The 22342-nt window shown below is 53.4% G+C and overlaps 9 protein-coding genes across 9 annotated transcripts; 3 read left to right on the forward strand and 6 right to left on the reverse strand.

The window, feature by feature from the left end:
- Positions 1 to 161: 161 nt before the first annotated feature.
- On the reverse strand, positions 162 to 844 carry UMAG_12129 (uncharacterized protein; the record flags this gene model as incomplete). The annotated part of the gene is made up of 4 exons (XM_011389194.1): positions 162 to 272; positions 351 to 437; positions 545 to 640; positions 794 to 844. The coding sequence occupies 4 exons, from the start codon at positions 842 to 844 to the stop codon at positions 162 to 164; spliced, it is 345 nt and encodes a 114-aa protein (XP_011387496.1).
- A 486-nt stretch (positions 845 to 1330) lies between these two features.
- On the reverse strand, positions 1331 to 3601 carry UMAG_01273 (uncharacterized protein; the record flags this gene model as incomplete). Its single annotated transcript, XM_011388893.1, has 1 exon — positions 1331 to 3601. One exon carries the CDS (start codon positions 3599 to 3601, stop codon positions 1331 to 1333), a length of 2271 nt encoding a protein of 756 aa, XP_011387195.1.
- A 1261-nt stretch (positions 3602 to 4862) lies between these two features.
- On the forward strand, positions 4863 to 8273 carry UMAG_01274 (uncharacterized protein; the record flags this gene model as incomplete). The annotated part of the gene is made up of 1 exon (XM_011388894.1): positions 4863 to 8273. One exon carries the CDS (start codon positions 4863 to 4865, stop codon positions 8271 to 8273), a length of 3411 nt encoding a protein of 1136 aa, XP_011387196.1.
- Positions 8274 to 8407: 134 nt separating this feature from the next.
- On the reverse strand, positions 8408 to 9186 carry UMAG_01275 (putative proteasome core particle subunit beta 1; the record flags this gene model as incomplete). The annotated part of the gene is made up of 2 exons (XM_011388895.1): positions 8408 to 8541; positions 8652 to 9186. 2 exons carry the CDS (start codon positions 9184 to 9186, stop codon positions 8408 to 8410), a joined length of 669 nt encoding a protein of 222 aa, XP_011387197.1.
- Positions 9187 to 10186: 1000 nt separating this feature from the next.
- Positions 10187 to 10714, forward strand: UMAG_10226 (putative calcineurin regulatory subunit B; the record flags this gene model as incomplete). The annotated part of the gene is made up of 1 exon (XM_011389010.1): positions 10187 to 10714. The coding sequence occupies one exon, from the start codon at positions 10187 to 10189 to the stop codon at positions 10712 to 10714; it is 528 nt and encodes a 175-aa protein (XP_011387312.1).
- A 441-nt stretch (positions 10715 to 11155) lies between these two features.
- UMAG_10227 (mitochondrial 37S ribosomal protein uS13m) lies at positions 11156 to 11842 on the reverse strand (the record flags this gene model as incomplete). Its single annotated transcript, XM_011389011.1, has 2 exons — positions 11156 to 11692; positions 11798 to 11842. 2 exons carry the CDS (start codon positions 11840 to 11842, stop codon positions 11156 to 11158), a joined length of 582 nt encoding a protein of 193 aa, XP_011387313.1.
- An 848-nt stretch (positions 11843 to 12690) lies between these two features.
- UMAG_01278 (uncharacterized protein) lies at positions 12691 to 16278 on the reverse strand (the record flags this gene model as incomplete). Its single annotated transcript, XM_011388896.1, has 1 exon — positions 12691 to 16278. The coding sequence occupies one exon, from the start codon at positions 16276 to 16278 to the stop codon at positions 12691 to 12693; it is 3588 nt and encodes a 1195-aa protein (XP_011387198.1).
- Positions 16279 to 19829: 3551 nt separating this feature from the next.
- Positions 19830 to 21506, forward strand: UMAG_01279 (putative chaperonin-containing T-complex alpha subunit TCP1; the record flags this gene model as incomplete). Its single annotated transcript, XM_011388897.1, has 1 exon — positions 19830 to 21506. The coding sequence occupies one exon, from the start codon at positions 19830 to 19832 to the stop codon at positions 21504 to 21506; it is 1677 nt and encodes a 558-aa protein (XP_011387199.1).
- Positions 21507 to 21860: 354 nt separating this feature from the next.
- Positions 21861 to 22259, reverse strand: UMAG_12130 (putative Small nuclear ribonucleoprotein F; the record flags this gene model as incomplete). Its single annotated transcript, XM_011389195.1, has 2 exons — positions 21861 to 22100; positions 22251 to 22259. 2 exons carry the CDS (start codon positions 22257 to 22259, stop codon positions 21861 to 21863), a joined length of 249 nt encoding a protein of 82 aa, XP_011387497.1.
- Positions 22260 to 22342: the final 83 nt, after the last annotated feature.

Below are 22342 nucleotides of genomic sequence, written 5' to 3' on the forward strand. Positions count from 1 at the left end.
TTCACTGCTCTTGCTCTTGCTCTTGCTCTTGCTCCTGGTCTTTTCGTTATTGTTACAGTAGACACACACATCGGGTTTGTCACAAGCATTGAATCAATTCCTCTCTGTTCGGTTTCGCTCTGCGACGTGGTTCTTGTTGCGAACCTCAAACGAGCATGTGATTATACAACAGGCAACGGTGAGTCCAATTGAGCTTGAGTCTCTGTCAAGAGTTGTTTTGCTGCGACGAGTTCGGATGATTCGTTGACTTGGGGTGAATCTTGCAGACCTTGCTGTTGGTTGGAAGCAAATGGATCAAGGAGTAAGCGATTGTGTGATTTTAACGCATGCAAAGAGGTGGGTAGACTTACAACGTAGTTGAGCAGCTCGTCGGTGGCAAGTTGCAAACGCTTTCGACAATCGGGTATCATCTTGAGTGTATCTGCCAGGACGGATCTCTAGTATGATCGGGGTGTGGAATTGGTGCTGTCAGTATGTGGGCTGTGTTTGGCGAGGCTCAGAGGCGCAATGTGAAGGTGATGGAGAGTGGAGTAAACCAACGTACCTGTTGCTTGACATCGTACTCGTCGCGTCCGGCATCGATGAATTGGGCAATGCGTGTTTCCTGTTGTTTCGCTTCAACGAGGTACGATGATTCTTCCTTGGCGAGTCTGCTCATCGCGGTTCCACATCCATCAAGCACAGTGAATGTCGAAATCAGTATTACAGTTGAAACGCTACATAGCTCTCGAGACGAGCTAGGTGACGGCAAAGGTTCGAAGCGAGTGCAATGCAATGCATACCGTTTCACGACACCAGTCTTGATCGTCAATTGACGCTTGATCGATGCGAGTTCTGCCGACATACCGAGCTTATGATCGTGACAGGAGAGCAACGAGCAGCAAGGATGCAGTCACAAGTCGTGAGTGTCCAGTCGCAGTCGCGCGCGTACGCAAAACCAACACTCACAGACTCGCGACTTTCGCACAAACTTGACAACCCTGGCTGAACCTTCCGACTTCCGCACATCAAACCTACCTCTCTCGCGTCTGCTGACCAAGGGTCTACTTCTTCGTCTCAGACACCGCAAACCGCACTTCTCTTGTGCTTCACTTGCCCAGCGTGACTGTCGCATCTTCAGACAACACTCGAGCAACAGCACAAGCACTCTTTCCCATTCGCTTCACGCCACCAACAGACCTTCTTCACACTCTGATCTGAAAGGCTTGCTCATACGTTTGCAGAAGGGAAAAATAGCCTATGTACTGTACTCTATATCTGTATAATGCTTTGACGTATACCAATCACAATCACGAATCACGTGAATTCGCAAATCGATTTGCCTCAGAATCTAGTATTTCGGCTTCATCCGACCAGCAAACCCACCCATCGGCTTCTGCCTATCTCTGTCCCTCTTACTCTTCTTCTTCTTCTGCTCCTTAGCCGAAAGAGAGCTTAGCGAGGTCAATGCGCTAGCGTAAGGTGAGGCAGGAATGCCTCGCGAGTGTTTGGCAGCATGGATCACTTGCGCCGCTTTTTTGTGCTTGCGTTTTTCTTTTTTGGACAGAGCGGCAAACGAGTCTTCTTCTGATTCTGAGTCTGCCTCTGCATTTGTTCGACGACGCGCTGCGCTCGCAGATGCCGCGATGACATCGGAAGTGCTGGAACCAACAAGAGACTCGTACTCGTCTCTGTCGACTGCTGTCCCAAGCTCTTCATCTAGCCCAGAAGCTGCGGCAGAGCGCACGGTGAAGGGATTAGATGATACTCGGAAAGAAGCAGCGCTACCGTAAAAGCTGGCTGCTGATGTAGGTCTAGATGAAAGCATCAGATCAAGCTTCTCGCTCGTTCCGTTCAATTGATTCGGTGGAGATGAGGACGTTTCCGAGTCACTGACATCCTCGTTGGCGGGGTTGGACGCACTCCTTGGCACCTTGGTTGGCGGGAGAGCAGCGACAGCAGCAGTAGCAATAGCAGCGCCATCGTCCTCTTCAGAATCGGATCCAACCTCGGACTCCTGCACAGCTTTGCGCTTGTTTCCAGACTTGACTGGAGTTACTGCCGCAATGGCCTTCTCCAGCGCGTCGTCCTTCTCTTTGAGATAGAAAAGAATATAGGCGCTTTGGTCGCCAAGTGGTCCACTGCTGCCCATCTCGGAGACGTGACTGTCGTCCATCCTTGTCCACTTTCCGAAAGGAGACCTAACGCTAGCCACATAATGACCGCTGTTCGGCCCTGATCCGTAGTGGTGCACGACAGCGTAAAGTTTGTACCTCACAGGACCGTGATTGACCGACAAGTAAGGAGCGATGTTGAGCTTTTCGTCAAAGGCAACCTGACGCGAGATTTTTCCGCCGAAAGGAGAAAAGCGCTTAAGATGCACCGTGAGCGCTGGTGGGGCTGTCTCGATGGTGAATTGCTTGGTAGCGTCGACTTTGCGCTTGCACTTGTCACACTTGTACTTCTCGGAGCCTGTCAGCTGATCCTTGGCAACAAAGGCACGGAAAGCGTCAGTGAGCGAGTTGATACCCTTGCGTACATCCAGACTCAGATCCATAAATGGGTCAAAGGTGTCCGAGTTGTGGCCGCACTTGTGGCACGTCACACGGCTGCGCAGCTTGCCGCCAAAGATCTTTTGCACAAAGGACGTGGCACGAATGGGGTCGTCGGGTTTAAGTGACTTGGAGGCACGTGAGAGGCAGCCCTGCTGGAGCGCTTCGAGCAGGAAGCGAAGGTATTCATGTGCATCCTCTTGCCTTCCTTGACGGAGCGGCCTTGCAAATGCTTTGAGGTTTCGGTTGAAGTCTCTGGGAGCGTTTGTCGGCTTTGAACCCATCAAGGAACCCTTGGCAAATGTTTGCATCGCTGCGACAGCGTCAAAGGCAACGTTTGGTTTGCCTCCCAATTCTCCATGCAGTGCATCAAGGTCCTGTGTGAGGAGTGCAAACGCGAGCGGTGGTGTATGGATGAGAGATTGCATGACACTGTTCATGTAACAAGTGTTGCCGTAGTTGGAGAGACCCGTAGCTACGCCACGCACTTTACCCGGAAAACGAAGGGATAGCTTGTACGGGTACAGATCGCGAGACCTAGCCTTGCCGCTCTTGGACGGCGATGACTGTGCTTCTACGGACAGGTCCGAGTCTGAGGTATGGGTATTACCATTGATTTTGGGCGAGTCTGTGTGCAGCAAAAGCGCATGTTGCTTCTGTTCTTGCTTGCGTTTCTGTACAGCTGCAAAATCAGGGTCATTGACGGGGGTCAACCCTAGCGTGGTATAATCCTGACCCTGCTTCTGGTTCGATTTAATAAACTTGACCGGCTCTGAGAGGAGGGCATGTAGCATTCCCCTCTGCTTGAGCGTGTGCCGAAGCTGGTCACCGCCAGAGGCAAGAATCTCTTTGGCCAACTTCTTCCTCTCTTCCTTCGAGGGCGAGGATGGAAGCGAGCTGACAGAGGATGACTTTTTGGGTTGGCCGTTGGATATCGATGCTTTCTTGGTTGGGCTAGATAACGAATCGGAACGATGTAGACCATTCTTCTTCTGTGGTGATTGACTGTAGGAGCGCGAGCCTGAGCCGCTGTCGGCTTGCGACGATGGCCGTCTCACCACATCGGCCATGCTGAAAACAGTTGCTAAGCGAGCAGTATGGGTGACGAGAGTTCGAGCACCGCTCGCGATGGATTGTCGAATGACGGATGCTTATGAGCTTACGCAGCGCTAGTCTGCTGATTGAAGTTAGATCCGAGCGTCCAAACCCAAATGTGTCGTTCTCGAGCCAGACCTTCGAGAGCAGAAGCCAGAGCCCAATTTGGCGTGGACAAGTGCTTGTCCAGAGACGTGGACAGAGACGTGGTGATAGGAATCACCGCTTGTGTGCTGCTGGCTGTACTGCTTTTGGTGATCCACAGAAGCGATCAGAAGATAAAGGTCAACTCACGACTCACACGACTGCTACTGTCGAACTTGTCAAGACCTCGAACTGTGTTGGATGATCCTCAACATGTATCAAATTCGAGCACAGAGGAAATAAGTTTTTTTTAACAAGAAACACGAAACACTTCACGCTTTGTTTCTTTTCTTTGCGCCTTTCTCGTTTCGGTACGGTACGGAGAAATTTTTATTTTAGCCATCCTTGCGTATTCACGATTAATATTATTACAAAGCGGAGTGAATCGCGAATCACGAATGAGCAAGCGTGAAGATTTGTTATTCGTGATTTGTGGGTTGCCATGGCCCAGATTCGTCCACCGTGAGTGGTGTGCTGTTCGTGCTGAAAAACTTGAAGAAAGCTAAACCAGATTCGACTACCAAACACGAATCGCGAATCGGACTTGGGTTGGAATCGTGAATCCGTGAATCTTCAACTGAAAAAACGTCGCGTGCTGCTCTAACAAATTCCTCCACATCTCAAGGGCGCGCGTATCGTGAGTCTCGACGCTAAATTCGTGATTGTGACTGCCTCGCCGCGTGCTTCTGGCGTCTTCGTTTGCTCGAGACAGGAGCAACAAACACGAAACAAGAACAAGCGTGAAGCACTCACGCTTAATACTGGAAAGTCACGAGTGGGAAGCAGCAAGATTCGAGCCAACAGGCAAAGGTAGTCTAGTTCGTGGTCTTTAACAACGCGAAAGGTCTGTGCTGAAATCGTGAATAGAGAGAGGACCCTGAGGTATTTATCTGCCTGCACTTGTGACTTGACGCTTGATGGTGAACAAAAGCAACATTCGTGATTCACGATTCGTGAAGAGTGCCTCTCACTCGCCATCACCTCAACGCTTCTCTCCCGGCAAACAAGCTCCACCATCTTCCCGTCTTAGATAGTCTCTACTCCTCTCTGATCTGCTTCTCTTGAGGCGGCGCATATTGCCAGTAGCGCAACATGGATGCCGCTCTCCAAAAGGCGCTGTTGGACCGCGTCTACGACAAGCGCAAAGCCGCCACGCTCGACCTCGAACGACAGGTGCGCGAGTGCCTTGCCAAAGGCGATCGTGCTCGTGTCAATCTCATCGTTCAGCAACTTTGTTCCCTCCTTTCCGCATCTCCGCAGAACGTCAATGCTCGCAATGGTGGCCTCATCGGTCTCGCCGGTATTGCCATTGCACTTGGGGTAGAGATTGCTCCTTTCCTAGAACAGATCGCCAAACCCGTCTTGGCCTGCTTCAACGACCCGGATAGCAAAATTCGCTACTTTGCCTGCGAGAGCTTCTACAATATCGCCAAGGTTTGCAAGGGCGAAATTCTCGTCTACTTCAATGAAATTTTTGATGCACTCTCCAAGCTTGCTGCCGACTCCGAACTCAGCGTCAAGAACGGCGCTGAGCTGCTCGACCGTCTGCTCAAGGACATTGTCTGCGAAGCAGCTCCGCATTATGTTTCCCAGTTCCAAGACATTTCACTTATTCGTGCTCATCAAGACGCACAAGACGGTTTTGCTGGTGGTATCGCCGAGCTTGACGTGGCACGCGAAAAGGCGCATCAGATCGACCAAGAAGGCACCGCCAACAACAAGGTTTTCTCCCTCGCCCGTTTCATTCCATTGCTGGCTGAGCGCATGTACGTGCTGAGCCCTTTTACCCGCAACTACCTCGTTAGCTGGATCACTGTTCTCGGTTCGGTCCCTGAGCTCGAGCTCGTCAGTCACCTCCCCTCTTTCTTCGATGGCTTGCTCAAATACCTCAGTGATCCAAATACCGACGTTCGTGTCGCCACTGCTAACGTCTTGGCCGACTTTTTACGAGAGATCCGTCATGCCGCCGAGCTTGCCGCGAGGAGACAGGCCTACGAGCAGCATCGTGCTGAGCAACAGGAGCACAAGAGAAGAAAGGGTAAGCAAAGCGTTGGCACAACAGCCATCGATAGCGAGCCTGTCGACTTGAACACCCCAGATAGAGCGCTGCTTGCTTCCCAGCCCGAGTTGCAACCCAGGAGTACAAGTCCGAGTAAATCCATGCGATCGTCTTCAAAGGCACCTTCGACAAGGCCGCGATCAGAAGGCGCTACATCTCCGTTGCCTCCTCCACATGACTCTGAAAAGGCGGATAATGACGCTGAAGCAAACACCGGCGATGAATCGGCCGCAGAGGACGGCAACCAAGACGATCAAGAAGAAGACGATGAAGAAGACATCTGGGTTGACGGTACCGAGGTCCGCATCGACTATGCCGCCATCATGGAAATTCTCATCAACCACATTGGCTATCCAGACGAAGAGATTCAGGCGACAACCCTGCAGTGGATCGCCGAGTTTCTGCTGGTAGTCAAGGACGTCGTCGTGCCCTTTACACCTCGGCTCATCTCTGCCATCCTTCCGAGCTTGGCGCATCACAGTCCGGCCATTGCAAGTGCAGCGCACACAACCAACATCAATCTTTACAGAGTTATCCAGGACATTGCTGCTCCGCCTACACCACCCAGCGCGCGACCTCGTGTTTCGTCAGCAACGACGACTTTGCAGGGCCACAGACATACCAACTCCACCGCCTCGGGCCGCGACAGAATTGCCACCGGTAGTCCTACACAGAATGGCAACCTCACCAGGCATAGCTCTGCCTCACGACCATCTGGTTCCGCCGCAGCTGCAGCATCAACTAGTGCGACAGCTCCCACACCGCGACCCCGTTCTCCAAGATCACGTGCGGGCACGGTGAGCGGAGAACCCACGGCGGGCATCGCCGCCATCAGTCTTTCAGACGGTATAACCAACGACGATCGCGCGACTTCGCCCAATTACAATGACATCCAAGGCGCAGCAGAAGAGGTAGATCCTTTCGACTACCAGATGACGGTCAACGCGCTGACATTGCAGCTGCTCGATGAACACGAAGAGACTCGAGTCTCTGCGCTTGAATGGCTCTTGATGTTGCATCAGAAGAGCCCTCGAAAGATCTTATCGATGGACGATGGAACTTTCCCTGCATTACTCAAAACACTATCCGATCCATCCGACGAAGTAATTCGATGTGATCTCCGCCTCCTTGCGCAGATCAGCTCTGCTTCGGAAGACTCATATTTCCACGCCTTCATGGCCAACTTACTCAGTCTGTTCAGTACCGACCGACGCTTGCTCGAGACGCGCGGATCGCTCATCATTCGACAACTTTGCGCGTCTCTTCACACCGAACGCATCTTCCGCACGCTCGCCGAGATCCTCGAGAAAGACGAAGACCTGGAATTCGCCAGCATCATGGTGCAGAATCTCGCTATCATCCTGATCACCTCTCCCGAGCTAGCTGACTTCCGCAAGAAGCTGCGCAACCTCGACTCGCGAGAAGGCCAACAACTGTTCGTTTCTATCTATCGCTGCTGGTGCCACAATGCTGTGGCTGCGTTCAGTCTTTGCCTACTGGCGCAGGCGTACGAGCATGCCAGCAACTTGCTTACCATCTTTGCCGAGCTCGAGATCACGGTCTCGCTGCTCATCCAGATCGACAAGCTGGTGCAGCTGCTCGAGTCGCCTATTTTCACAGCACTGCGACTGCAGTTGCTCGAGCCAGAGAGGTATCCGTACTTGTTCAAGTGTTTGTACGGCATCCTGATGCTGTTGCCGCAGAGTTCAGCGTTTGTAACGCTCAGAAATCGTTTGAATGCGGTGAATGGGCTTGGCTTTTTGCACTCAGTGCCGAGATCGAGCTACTCATCCAGGGCCGCAACCAAGGGTGTCTCTGGTTCTGGGAGCTCGTCTAGTGGTGGCGCGGGCGGAAGCACGGGCGTGGGAGGCAGCTCAGTGGGTGGTTCAGCCTCGATGGCCGAGATCAAATGGAACGACCTGCTGCATCATTTTCGGGTGGTTCAGAACAAGCACGAACGTGCACGTCGCCAAGCGGCCATGGGAGCGTCTGCTGTAACAGGAGGTATGCAGCTCGTACCGGACTATGCTGTACCGCGCCTCCCTTCAGCTGGCGGCGCAGGAGCGGCGGCTTTGTCTGCTTCATCGTCAACGGCTGGAGGTGGCGGAGGTGGTCGAAGACGCATCAACCAAGCGGCAACACCAGTAACTGGAGCTCCAGGCGCCTCTGCACCTACAGGCCGATTCGGACTCGGTCTGGCCTCAACCACTCAGACCGGCCGCGGAAATGGTGCTAGTGCATCGGCGCCAAATACGTCCACAAGCAGCTTCTTCGGGATTCACCTTCCCACCACCGCTGCCGCTACGACCTCACCTTGGACCTCTGCTCACACGGCTTCCGCGCGCTCCTCAAGCCCATCCGCTGCTCGCCGGTACGCTCCTGGTCAGCAACAATCCTCGAACCCTGGATCTAGACATCCCAGCAAAGGCTCTTCGCTGCGTTAGTTCTCGTATGCAATACCGCCGTGCATTCAATCACAGACAAGCTCGCTTCTTTCAACCCATGCCATCTGCGTGTGTCTGTCTGGTTTGGGATGAGATTTAAAACAACGGAAGACGGACGAGATGATGAGTGGTAGTTATACAATTTTGTCGGCGAGTTCTGGCAGCTGGTCACCGGGGACAAAATGACGTTCTACGCCGTCCTCTGTGATGTCGACGAGACGGATGGTTCCGCCTGAGGAGCCGTCTCTTCTCATTGCGAGTGCGAGTGCTGTATGAGGTAGGGAAGCAAAGCATTTGCACATGATCAGCCAACATTGATGGAGCAAGTAAGAGACAGGTTTTGCAGAGAGCGACATATAGAAGCGATTGGAAACTTACCGTTCTTTACAAACTCGATGGTTTGGTGCTTGCCCCAACCAGCCTTCCATGTTGCATCGCAGTAGCCGTAGATGTAGGTGCTACCGCTTCCACCGATTGCCCATGGTTGTTCGAATACACCGCCTCCGAGGGGCACGTTGAATACTCTGCCACCGTCCTTCTTGTCCCAGCCGGCGACGATGATTCCTGCTGACAACCTGTCCTTGTTCTGGTATACGATCTCTTGGAACAGGTTCGCAGCCACCTTGGTTTGGGGTGGAGAGTCGGATTCGACAGCGTACATGTCGAGGTAGTACGTGACAATGTCGGCGATCGCTTGTGTGTCGGCTGCAGATCCGGAACGACAGCAGTAGATGCGGTCTGAAAGGTGCGTGAGCTTGTCTGTGACTCGGTTGGCGATGTAGCTGCCCATGGTAGTGCGTGAATCTGCGCCCAGAATGACACCCTTGTCGTAAGCGACAGCCATGATGGATGTTCCCAGGTTCACCTCGCCCTTTTTCAGGTGGCCCGTGATGTCCATTCCGTTGACCGCCATTTTGGAGACGTGCCGCGACTGTGCCGGGAGTATGTGCCGAACCTAGGACCAAGAAGCCGACGTCTGCTGGATGTGCTCAAGGTCAACGTTGGACGCAGAGTCGTTGTATGGTGAAGATTAGCCCTAAAAACAGAAGCTAGAACGATGTTGCGACGATGCCGACAGATACAATGATGATGATATGTGGGTTGACGAAGCCAAGAGGGTGAGAGGTGTTGCTTTCGAACGCCGCGAGCTACTAAAAACTCGTTGGTCTAAGCGGTCCACAGCGTTGCTAAGTGGAGTTGCGCAACCCCTCGGCCGCGTACGCGCGATCACCAGCAACGCAATCGTGAATCAAGTAAAGCGCTTTTCAGTGCCAGAATTCACGATTGGACAGAATCATGAATACGAAGCACCGAACACGCACGACGAATTCAGGATTCGTGATTTAATCGTGGATTCAACAGGAAACTTTTACCGGCCTAACAGATATACCCTCCGAAAAAGTCATACCCGTGACTCACGACTCACGACTCGTGACTGGGACTACGAGAACCGTGAACCATTCACGATTCACGATTCAAGATTATTCATGATTTCACTCACGAGTCGCACACACAGACACACACGCGCGCGCATCGTCGCCGAGTTTAAACGAGCTTCCTGGCGGCAAAGTCAAAAAGTGTTGGACGGTGTGAGCAAGCGACATTCACGATTCACGATTCACGTTTCGTAATTGCCAGATTCACGATTAATGGTTCAGCTGGCTTCGATCGACTTGACTCTTGTCCAAGAACTTGGCTCGCGCATCAAGCAACTCCCTTATACACCCTTTCCCAGACCCACCTTGTGCTGCGTTGGTTCGTCATCTGCGTCTACACTGACCGTCTGCTCTCGCGTTTGACACAACGAGCTGGTTCTCTTGGTCTCGCATCGTCGCTGCAACTGCCTGGCTCGCACCGCTCGTTGACGTAGCACTTTGCACCCCCCGAATCGCGGCTGCCAAAACGTCGCAAACATGGGTCAACAAGGCTCCCAGCTGCTGTCGGACATCGAAGCAACGTCGAACTTCAACTCGAAGGAGATCCAACGTCTGAAGAAACGGTTTATGAAACTGGACCGTGATGGATCTGGCTCGATCGACAAAGACGAATTCCTGCAGATTCCGCAGATCGCCAACAACCCACTAGCGCTTCGACTGATCGCAATCTTTGATGAGGACGGAGGAGGCACGGTCGATTTTCAAGAGTTCGTTGCTGGTCTCTCTGCGTTTTCTAACCAAGGCTCTCGCGAAGAAAAGCTCAAGTTCGCATTCAAGGTGTACGATATGGACCGAGACGGGCTGATCAGCAACGGCGAATTGTTCTTGGTACTCAAGATGATGGTCGGCAACAACTTGAAGGATCAACAGTTGCAACAGATTGTGGATAAGACCATCATGGAAGCGGACACCAACGGAGATGGTAAATTGGACTTTGACGAGTTCCAGGCTATGGTCGCTAATACCGACGTGGCGAAACAGTTGACATTGGAAGATCTGTTCTAGTCTGGACACAGATGTGTTCGATACCCCTCTGAAACGCCAATGCATAGCCAAATAGAGACTCGCCATCTTGACCCAGTCGGTGCGCAATCCTGAACGCCACTTGCGCCTCGTGAATTCTCGTTCACACGCGCGCATCTGGCTGCCCAAACTGTATCGTACTTTTCGCCACCTCTTCTCACAACATGGCTGTTTCGGCTTGATCGAGCTTCGCTCTCGGCTGCGTATGAGGCTTCTCGAAACTGGTGCGGACATGCGGCTGCAGCTTCGACACGCTGCGTGAAGCGCAGCCACTTGATCCCAGGCGCATCTCCAACATACGCAATACGCTTTTACTGGCAGGCTCGAGTTTGTCAGAGTGTGCAGTGCGGGTGCTTATCTCTGCGAGAAATTGTGACCGTATCAGACGTACAACGTGACTCACAAACCGGTCTTGTCAAGCACCTAGCACTCTCCACCAAACCTGATGCGCGCCAATGGCCTGAGCAGATCTTGCAGAGACACGTTTGCGTGTTGCTCCGTTGTGGTCCTCGCTACTGTGCCAAAACCCCTCCTCTCCAACCTGTTGAGCTTCTTTGCGGTGCGTGCATTCGTACTTGTCCTCTGCCCTCTCACTGGCAGATGAGCAGCGTGCCTCCTACCCCGATAACTTCCCACGTCCCTGTGATGGTTGATGTTGGCATGCAACACTCTCTTGAGATCGGCTTCGATCTTGATCTGTCTCAACGCGTCGTTGGCCGCGTTCTGCTCCATGGACGGACGAACAACGTCTTGGCTTGAGCAGACAGCGCTCGACGAGGGGAGGAGCGTGGGCGATGCTTTACGAGCAGGGATCGATCCTGGTGAAGAAAGGTATGCCGAGAGCTGGGTGATCTGCGACTCGGTCAAAGACGACACGGTAGCTCGATCGTGCAAGGATAGACGTGCACACAGCCGATTTGCCGTAGCATACGAGATGCCATAAAAGTTTGTCAGAGCGATCTGCAAGATGAGCCGCAGCGAGTAATGTTACGAGGTACAACGTCAGCTACACCTGTCACGCAGTACTAGGAATGACTTGCTTTTCCAACAACTGTCATCACATACCCTGACAAGCTTATGATCCGCCAAATGCACACCGAGCAGATACATCTTGAAGCAACAGACGTTGGCTATCGAGGCTTTGATCACTCCGAGGTTCGTCCACGAACGTGGTGACAGAATGTATCCCTGTGTGCTGGGTTCAAGACGATGGACCGATCGTGTGCTATTCGCTGCGGTGGCTCCTTCGACGTGTTGTGCACAAAAGTGACCAGGTAAGATCAGAGACGATCGCACCAGAGATGATGGCTCTTCACCAAAACTCGTGCTCCAGAAATCGTGAATCCAATCGGCCTTTCCTTCTTGATCCCCCCATGCTCGCAATTGCGAAAAACCTAGCTTACACGTGAATGACTCAGCAAAAGCCTCGCGGCTTAACATCTCAAAACTTGCTTCCACGTGCCATCCAACCTTGAATCCTCTTCCTTCACCACCCGTGCACGTATAAGCTCTCCAAAGTCCCAACTCAGGCCACATAACACAATCACACAGGCGACAGTCACGAAGTGAAACTGGACTAAAAATTCAGAAACAGGACAAACCGGTGACTGCAAGGATGAGTTGCATGTTGAGCAGAAACGACATGCTAGAAAGACAGAGGGCCAGGAAAACAAGATGTGAAACTGGGCAATGGGACTAAGATGATAGGGTGCAAAGGTAGGGATGTGTGGTAAGACGCTATAGCGATTTCAGGAGACGTGTTGTGAGAAGAACAGCATGAAAGCGCTGCAAATCAGAACTACGGTGCGGCAAAATGGTGGGGAAATATGCAAACGAATGCGAAGCCAACGTTCTGGGTTCATTTTTCGTGAGAGCCGCCGGCCTTTGGCTAACGCTCAACAGTCACGAGTGTGAAGGATGCAACGTAGGAGGCGGAAGTGGAAGTGGTGTGTCGGTGATCAGGATCCGTCCTGGCCGCCCGTGACAGAGCCAAACAGGTTGCCGAAGTTGCTGTCCCATCCATCTCCTCCCAAACCTCCACCTCCCGCACCATCAGTGGAGAGCTCAAAGTCGAAAATGTCGTTCATCGAGCCGCCGAAGCCGAACATGCTAAAGTCTTCAGCTCCGCCTGTACCCCCGGCGCCAGTACCATTAGCCTCCACGCCACCGCCGCCGCCGCCGCTGTTGTTGTTGTTGTTGTTGTTGTTAGGGTTGTTGTTACTGCTGCTGCTGCTACTGCTGCTGCCGTCCAGATTTGATGTGCCATTGGCGCTGACTGCATTGTCAGGACCATTAATACCGCCAAACGCGTTCGCGTCCGACGAGTTGGCAGACGGACCAGCCGGAGGCGGCATAGCCGCGTCGACAGGTTGAGATGAGGGCTGCGGACCGCCCGCACTTGCTCCACCGGCACCTTCTGGCTTGGCAATTGCATCTCGACCAGGAGTCGTGGCATTCGCGCTCACCGGTGTAGCCGCGTTGGCCGCAGCCGGCGTAGACGGCCCAGCTATGCCGTTGCTGCCTGTTGGTGCTGCTGAGGAGGATGCGTTGGTGTTGGCGGCCGGCACCGACGCGGCTGTGAGCACGGGCGTTTTGGCAGTCGCCTTGGAGTTCTTTCGCTGCCGAGCGTTGCCCTTTTTGCCTTTTTCCGCAGAGCCAAGCTTGGGTGTGTTCGGGACATTGGATGGTGCCGGCGATTCACCCTGCGCTTGTGCCTGGTTGGCAGTGTTGTTGTTGCCCGATTGCTGCTGCTGCTGCAGGTTCATAGCACTAATGCGCGGCGATGGAGAAGAGATGGAAGCGGTTCCAGGTGGTCCCATACCGCCGGGATTGTTGCCGAGTTGCGAAGCGGCTCGCTGCATGCCAGGACGCTGCATGTTGGCTGGAGACGAGCCCATCTGCACGGAAGAAAAGTGGCTCGTGTGCGGATCCTCCACTCCACCCTGGGCAGAAGGCGGTCTTGCTGGGCCCTGAGGCTGCTGCGGTTGCTGGAACACACCCGGTGGGCCTTGCTGCCCGGGCTGACCGGGCTGTTGCTGTTGCTGTTGTTGCTGTAGCTGTTGCCCAGGGCCACCATGGGCATGCTGCGGACTGGGTCGAGCCACATTGCCGTTGGGCATGCTACCTGGCCCCATCATGCTTGCCATCAGGCCTGGATCGTGTGTTGCCATAAGGGGAGTGATACGTCCAGCGGCTGCTTGTGCATTTGCAATGTGGGCTGCTCGTTGCTGTGGCGTCATATTGGCCATGCTAGCAGGACTGCCCGATGTAGCTGGTCCGGGAATGCCGGACCCGGGCATACCAGGGGGCCGCACTTGCGGCGATGGACCAGGCTGGCCTGGCATACCGGGCTGACTCCCGTTAGGTGGGCCAACGGCTCCAGCGCCGCCCTGATAGTTGGCCTGAGCTCGCAGCAGGTTCTGAAGCCCTTGAGCTTTGGCTTGGTACGCCTGAACGTTAGCATAAAAGTCGGCGGCGGTGGTTTGATTGGGCGCATTCTGTGCTTTCATCCACTCCTCGCGCATGGCCGCCTGGACGCTCTGAAATTGATTCATGACCATCTGTTGCTGATGCGGATTGAGCTGCGGGTGCTGCTGCTGTTGTTGTTGCTGTTGTTGTTGTTGTTGCTGCTGCTGCTGCTGCTGCGAGCCTTGACCAGGCTGCGCTGGTCCGCCAGGCTGTTGCTGCTGCTGGCCTTGTTGCTGAGGTTGAGGTTGTGATCCTCCGGGTGTAGGAGGCTGTTGCGGATGAGCCTGTGGGTTACCTGGAGCCATGGCACCTGGTGGACCGGTCATGTGTTCGAGTCGATTTGGCTCTGCACCCGGTGGGACTGAGCGCCGACCATCCAGTCCGCCACCACCAGGGGTTGACGTGACCGGCGACCCAGCAGCGCCTGGCATCTGCTGTGGACCCATAGGTGGTCGCACCTGCATGGTGTTGGGCATTGGCGCAGAGCCAGGCACACCCTGGCGCTGCTGTTGCATCATGCGATGAAGCGCCTGTTGTTGCTGCAAGCGAGCCTGGAGCTGCTGCTCCATAAGCTGGTTGTTCATGCCCGGACGCACCGCCTGAGCATTGGCAGGATTATTGGGATTCATCGAGTTGATCAAGGCCATTCGTGAAGCTGGCGTGAGGTTCTTGATCTCGTGAAGCGGGATATTTTGACGCTGGGCAGCCGTGATGAGCAGTTGCTGCTGCTGTGCCTGCGGGAGGGCTGCAGGATTCCATGTACCTTGGGCTGGTGCTCGACCATTGGGCCCACCAGTGACTGCTGCGCCACCGGCGCCAGGGTCTGCGTTCATTCCTGAAACGACAATGTTCGGAAAGCGCGACGCGTTCTCAGGCGGTTGGTACTGTGCTTCGAGAGCTTCGGTCTTGCGCGTGGCATCAGCGAGGCGCTGCAAGTTGCGAGACTCTTGATATTCGTAATAAGCGGCCGCTTCGGTTCCTCCGCGCCCAGAGCGAGCGGCAAAGACGTCCCAGAAGATGGCCCAGTATTCGAAAAGCAAACCCTGTGGCGTGCGAAGCGGAACTTCTGGCGGCTCGGTCATTCCTGCCTCGTTCATAAGCGCCTTGGCAGCAGAGTTGAATCCCCTACGGCTGAGGTAGTCCCAGACATAGACGTCGAGCTTAGTGGCCTCTTCTCCCCACGCGCGACCATCCGATACGGTGCTAGAATGGCTGAGGTTGGCCTCGGCGCCTTTGGCATCGCTCGCCACGCCGTCTTCGGGCCGTGAACGCTTGTCCTTGCTTTCAAAGTCAGGGCTCTTGCTGGCGGTGCGCTTTTTACTCATCATGACCGAGTGGCTATTGGGCGTGCTTGGCTTGCCTGCACTGTTAGGCGACGATGTGTGGCTGGGAGCTGTGAAAGCGGATGGATTACCATACGGCTGAGGCGGGTAGACCGTGCTCTTTACCTGATTGGGCTGAGGAGCTGGCTGTTGGCCTTGTTGTTGCTGCTGCTGCTGCTGCTGTTGTTGTTGCTGTTGTTGTTGCTGCTGCTGCTGCTGTTGTTGTTGTTGTTGTTGTTGTTGTTGTTGCTGCTGCTGCTGGAGATGCTGTTGTTGCTGAAGCTGCACGTGATGCTGCTGCTGTGCGCCAAGGTGGTGCTGCAGATGTTGTTGTTGCTGCTGCGGGTGCTGTTGACTTTGCTGCTGGAGCTGCGAATGATGCAGATGCTGCAAATGCTGTGGATGTTGCGGATGCTGAAGCTGCAGCTGTGGTTGCTGGAGCTGCTGATGCTGATGTTGGTGATTGAGCGGCTGGGTTTGCGGGGTGAACATGGTTGCCGAACCAAATGAAGGGGAAGCGAGCGGAGTCGAAGCGAGCGTCGATGATCGGCTGGGACCGGCTGCGTTGGACACAGGCGAGGGTTGATTGAAGCCAGAAGGCCACCCCCAGGCGTTGACTGGACCTCGCGGTATGCCAGAGTTGGCAGAGTATAGGGGATCGACAGAATTGGCAGCCGGGCTAGGCAAAGGGTGCTGCGAAGTTGGGTGGGGAGCGACAAAGTTTTGACCTGCGGCAGCTGTTGCGAGGCCGCTCATGCTAAGTGGGAAGGGAGCGACACAGACGTCGTCAGAAGACAACGGATCGAGACCTTGTCCGAATCAAAGCCGATCAAGAGCAAGATGCTAGGGCAAAAAATCCACTGCGTGAGCGCCAATATGGGGGATCGTGGCAAAGATCAGGCGGTATCGTTTCGTGTTCGTGGAGCTCTCTGTAGCGCTCAAGCTTGAGACCGTCGATCAGGTACCAAGATACTGTATGTTTGGACCAGGGCGCACTGTCACGGAGAAGAATGTCTGCAGCGCGCTTGCTGGTATAAGAAAGGAACGCAAGCTGAGCTACGTGCGCATCAGCCAAGGGGACGCTGGGCTTAGACTACCGTGACGCGGGACAGTTGGTGTTTGATGAGCAAGGGTCAATAGGGAAATGTGATGACGACATGCACGGTTGCGAGAATAGCGCACAGAACAGACGACGGCAGGGGCAGAACGGAATCGTGATCGATGGAGCTGCTGCAGCCCGTGAGGTAGAGCTCTATTTTGCTACCAAAGAAGAGCAGAACGCGATGAGGTGAGGACGCCAGAAGAATGGTGGAATCGCGGGTCGTAATTCGATTTTCTGCTCTCGACGCGATGGCAACGGCGATGGAACAAGAACGTGGCTATGATGGGACGATGGTGTCGGAGTAGGGAGGAGTCATCAAAGAGCCAAAGGAGCGCAAGATCGTGCAACTATGACGAGTAGGCGCGCAGGTTGGCCGTCGTGAATAGACCACCGGTGGCAGAAGGGTGGGAAGCCGTGGACGAGTGCAAGGACAGGTGAGAGACTGACGGGCGTGCTACAGAGAAGCACAGGTGGAGGGAGAGGGGGAAACGAAAGGGCGCGATGGTGAACAAGGGAAAGAAGATGGAAAGAGCGACGATGAGTCAAGGAGAAGCTGAAGTTGCAAATCAGCAAGTCGGGTGTGAAGATTGCAAGCTTGCAATCGTGAATGAACTTAACTAGATCGAGAAGGTGGAATCGGACAAGGACGAAATTCGGGTGAGATGAAGGCACTGCCAAGTGGTGCTACGACTTGTGACGCTGACTGCCTTCTGGTGCAGCCAAACTGTCTGTGTGCGGGTTGCGTTGGCTGCTATCAGACAAGGTTTGAGCTTTTCGCTGCCAGTCTGCGAATCGAGTTTGCGTCGTACTGACGACTAACTACTGACGACTTGGCCGCCTAAATTGGCCTTGGGTTCTTTCTCTTGGACACCAGATCACAATGCGGAGATTCAAGCCTTGATGTCAACCTTGAAATGAGAACTAACAAGACAAGAAAAGCAGCATGTGCAGTATGGTGGGGCAGCCGCGGACGTGTATTCCTTTCAAATTATTCACAATTGGGAGTGAAAGCGAGCGAGCAAGCAATCATGAATTTGGCAGCAAGCTAGGCGCGCGGCCAGCCTCCCTCCGAACTGACGTGACGCCTGTGCGAACAAACCGGTTTCATGATTTAGTATTGATTATGGAGGGTTGAATTCAAACGACGCCCAAGCGCAAATTTCAAGTGACGGAAGAGGCTGAGGCTGGATTTGCATCACTCAGACTTGCACCTGTCGTGCTGTGCTCGTCGCGTTGCACCTAAAGTTTGATTCATTCATACTAGTTATTGTATTCATAATCGTGAATCGTGTATTCAAAATCGTGAATGATGCAGATCCCAAGAGGATTCGTGGTTCGTGATTTATTAATACTGATTCACGATTGGTGATTACAATACAATTGTTGAATCGAAACGTGCCGCCTTCTATTAATGAGTAGAGTAGGGTGACACAGCCGGATTACGCTTGACGCTGCTCGCTCGACCTAACCCGCTCGCACACCCTCACAGAGCCAACCCTGTAGCTACGAAAGTGCGATAAGTAATTATCCATCATTAAACCATAGGCTTCCGCTCTCGATGCCAAAGCGAACCAGTCGCCTGCCACAGATCTTTTTAAAGTTCGTCGATCTGTGCATCTCAGTGAGATATCTTGGTCCAAACATTTCAGAGGGAGGAAGCTGATCTGGTCCAAGAATCCTGGAAGAGAGCTTGTACAATTTCGAGACTAGAAATCGTAACTAATCCACCTTCCGAACTTTTCATTATATTATAATATAAAAATTGTGAATAGTTACTGTATATGGTTCCCAGAACGAGCTAGCGGTATTCAGTTAATATTATAACTAACAAACCGTGAACAACGAACAGATCATGAACATGGTAACTACACGAAACTCACGATGGTACATCACACGAATCGCGAGAAGGCAGGGTGAATTTTACTTGGTGCTGTTACCGCTGTCATCAGATGCCATAGAGGGCGATAACGGCTCGGCAGCGAATACAAACAGCCACGAGCCATGAGCGCCTGCAGGACCCGTTCGCTGGCTTCGTACAAAGCGGCTGGCTGGCACGTTCCCGATCATCCGACGAGACCCATACTTCACGATTGGGAGCACTGAAAGCCCGTCGTCCTGATTACGTACCCGCAAGGCCGCAAGGAGCGGCCCAGGGCTCGTATTTGGACATCTAGGTTGTGCCGCAGAGGCCTTGCACAAACGGGACATTCGACTCGGATGGCTTATCTTCTAGAAGGGTAAAGCGATCGCCAATGTCACAAATGAATCCGCATAAGATGACATGCGGAAAAAAACCTCCTCTGCGCCCATTCACGATTCACGATTCACTATTCACGATTCACGCTTCCGCTTCGTGATCTCGTGATTCGTGTTCCGTGTTTCGCTTCCACGTTCTTGTAACTAAATCGTGATTCATGTACGCCACCACAAACTCACGACTCTCACTCCCTCTCGTGCCTTGTTTTACGCAACCCCATTCATAGTGCCGCATCTCCTCGCAAGCGACCGAGGTCGACATCCTGAGTCCAGTATCTGATGGTACCAATGGTCAACAGTCGGTGTGTTCTGTTCCGCCCTGTGTACAGATCGGTACAGTAACCCTGAGACCAGTTGTGATGGTCAGAACTCTCATCGCGGACATTTGTGATTCGTGATTCGTGATTCGTGATTCGTGATTCGTGATTCGTGATTCGTGATTCGTGATTCGTGATTCGTTACGCGTGTTGCATCGCTACGCCGCACACAGGCTTCCAATATAAGCAAAATACTCTGTCATTGTTAGACCGCAAAGCAACCTCGAGATGCAAGGAAGCTCGAGGAAGAAACACTGCACACCTCTTTCCGCGCGACTGAGACAGAGCTGCGCGCTCAGTCTTCTGCAGAGGCGGTGGCACTTAACTTAGCTGATTTCTTCTGATCAACACTTTTTGGACCGCGCACTGTGCTTTACTTTGCTTTGCTTTGCGCACCCTTTGACGACGTTGTGATCCTCTGGCTTCCTTCCTCTCGACACCGCTTATCGTCAGCGCTATTACTGGACCACACGTGCCTGAGACCGCATTCTACCCTTCAAGGCGCTTACACGAACGATCACGTTCCCGTGCAAACAAAACACTTGATTGTGTGACAAGACAATTCGACTGTCTTCTGTACCAAGACAACCACACTTCCACCCGCACGTTCCCTCACAGAAAGCATCGCAATCATGGCGCAGCTCTTCCAAAAGGATCCACGCAGCACAGGTCTTTTCATAGGCGGCGAGCGTCTCTCTGGCGCTGAGATCCGCAACCAGAACGTCCTAGCTGCTCAGTCGATCGCCAACATTGTCAAATCTTCCCTCGGTCCCGTAGGACTCGACAAGATGCTCGTCGATGACATCGGAGATGTCACCATCTCCAACGACGGCGCTACCATCCTTTCGCTGCTCGAGGTCGACCAGCCAGCGGGACGCATTCTGGTAGAATTGGCACAGCAACAGGACAAGGAGGTCGGCGACGGCACCACTTCTGTCGTCATCATTGCCGCCGAGCTTTTGCGCAGAGCCAATGAGCTGGTTAAGAACAAAATTCACCCCACCACCATCATCACCGGCTACCGTCTCGCGTGTCGTGAGGCCTGCAAATACCTCCAGGATCAGCTTTCCACCAAGGTTGAAACACTCGGCAAGGACTCCCTCATCAACGTAGCCAAGACGAGCATGTCGAGCAAGATCATCGGTGCTGATGACGACTTTTTCGCGCAACTCGCTGTTGACGCTATGCTTGCCGTCAAGACGGTCAACCCACGTGGTGAAACAAAGTACCCTGTCAAGGCGGTCAACGTTCTCAAGGCGCACGGCAAGTCGGCCCGCGAGTCGCTCTTTGTCAACGGATACGCGCTCAACTGCACTGTTGCCTCACAAGCCATGAAGACGCGCATTCGCAACGCCAAGATTGCTTTACTCGACATCAACCTCGTCAAACAGCGCATGCACCTCGGCGTCCATATCACCATCGACGATCCGGAACAGCTCGAAAAAATTCGTGCCCGAGAGAGCGAAATTGTGCTCGAGCGGGTTCGTAAGATCCTCGCCTCAGGCGCCAACGTCATTCTCACCACCAAGGGAATCGATGACCTTTGTCTCAAGGAATTTGTCGAAGCAGGAGCAATGGCCGTACGACGATGCCGCAAGGAAGACCTACGCAGGATCGCCAAAGCGACTGGTGGACAGCTCGTGAGCAGCCTGAGCAACTTAGAAGGCGAAGAGACATTTGAAGCCAGCAGCCTCGGATCAGCCGATGAGGTGGCTCAGGAGCGTATCAGCGATGACGAGCTCATCCTCGTTCGCGGTACCAAGACTGTCAGCTCGAGCTCGATCATTCTGCGTGGTGCCAACGATTACCTGCTGGACGAGATGGAGCGTGCTCTTCACGATAGCTTGTGCGTCGTCAAGCGCACCCTTGAAAGCGGATCTGTCGTTCCAGGTGGAGGAGCAGTCGAATCCGCGCTCAGCATCTACCTGGAAAACTTTGCCACCACACTCGGAAGCAGAGAGCAGCTTGCTATTGCCGAATTCGCCCAAGCACTTTTGGTGATCCCCAAGACGTTGGCTGTCAATGCGGCCAAGGATAGCACCGATCTGGTGGCCAAATTGCGTGCCTATCATAACGCGGCGCAGAACGCCAGCGCTGGTGACCCTAAGAAATCGCTTCGATTCTATGGTCTCGATCTGCTCAATGGTCAGGTCAGGGACAACCTTAAAGCAGGCGTCTTGGAGCCAACGGTGAGCAAAGTCAGAAGTCTCAAGTCGGCCCTTGAAGCTGCGACCAGTCTGTTGCGTATCGACGACGCGATCACCATTGCTCCTGAACAACCACCTGAGGATCCCCATGCCCACATGTAAAACATAATGCGCTTTAATGCCCTTGCCTCTAGTGAATAAATCGACCTTCTCCGCCTGGTTTGACGCATGATGCTGTGTCTGTCATGTTGGAAAACCAAACGCTCACAAGGCTGTCACATCCCCATGTCAACACTTTATAGTTCTTCGTTGTAAGCAACCACGAATTGCAAGAACTGGTTGACAGACACTATTAATACAAGAAAACACGCGTTCTGGCAACGGCACCAGAAGCAATCAAAGCGTTTGGGTTCGGAGACCTAGTCTGATCCGCCACTGGCTACAAATTGCCGTAGGCCTTTTGAGATGGGGTTTGTCATTTGTCATGTGTGGAGCTTTGGCCGTAAGGTAGCACCCCTATGCCGACTCGTCCGGCAGCTCTCTCAAATATAACACGTTGTTGCAACGAATGAACACCTCGCCGAGCATGCCATTTGACTTGCCATCTTGAAACTCCTCCGTGTTAGCCAACTGCAAGTTCATGTAGCTGTCTGTGCTTACGAGGAAACCTTTATATTCCATGCCCCATTTTAAGCGTACCAGCACTGGCTTTCCCGTTTGCAGTTGTAGGAAGGGTTTTGGGTTGACTGGCTGAAACTGAGAATCGTAATCGGTCAAAGAGATGAGGGCAGATGAAGCATGTCAGCATTGTCTCGATTGGACGGCCGCGGGTGATAAGAAATGAGGACACAAGCAGGTGAACGACTAACTGATGCTGAGCCATTAGCTGAGCATAAAGATACTTACGCTCGACATTGTGGTATGAGGTATGAAGCAATCTACCTGCCTTCCGAAAGGTATGACGCCGTGCAATGCGCCTTGATCGTTGTTTGCGCTTG

This window comes from Mycosarcoma maydis, chromosome 2, assembly GCF_000328475.2.
Source record: "Mycosarcoma maydis chromosome 2, whole genome shotgun sequence".
NCBI lineage: Eukaryota > Fungi > Basidiomycota > Ustilaginomycetes > Ustilaginales > Mycosarcoma > Mycosarcoma maydis.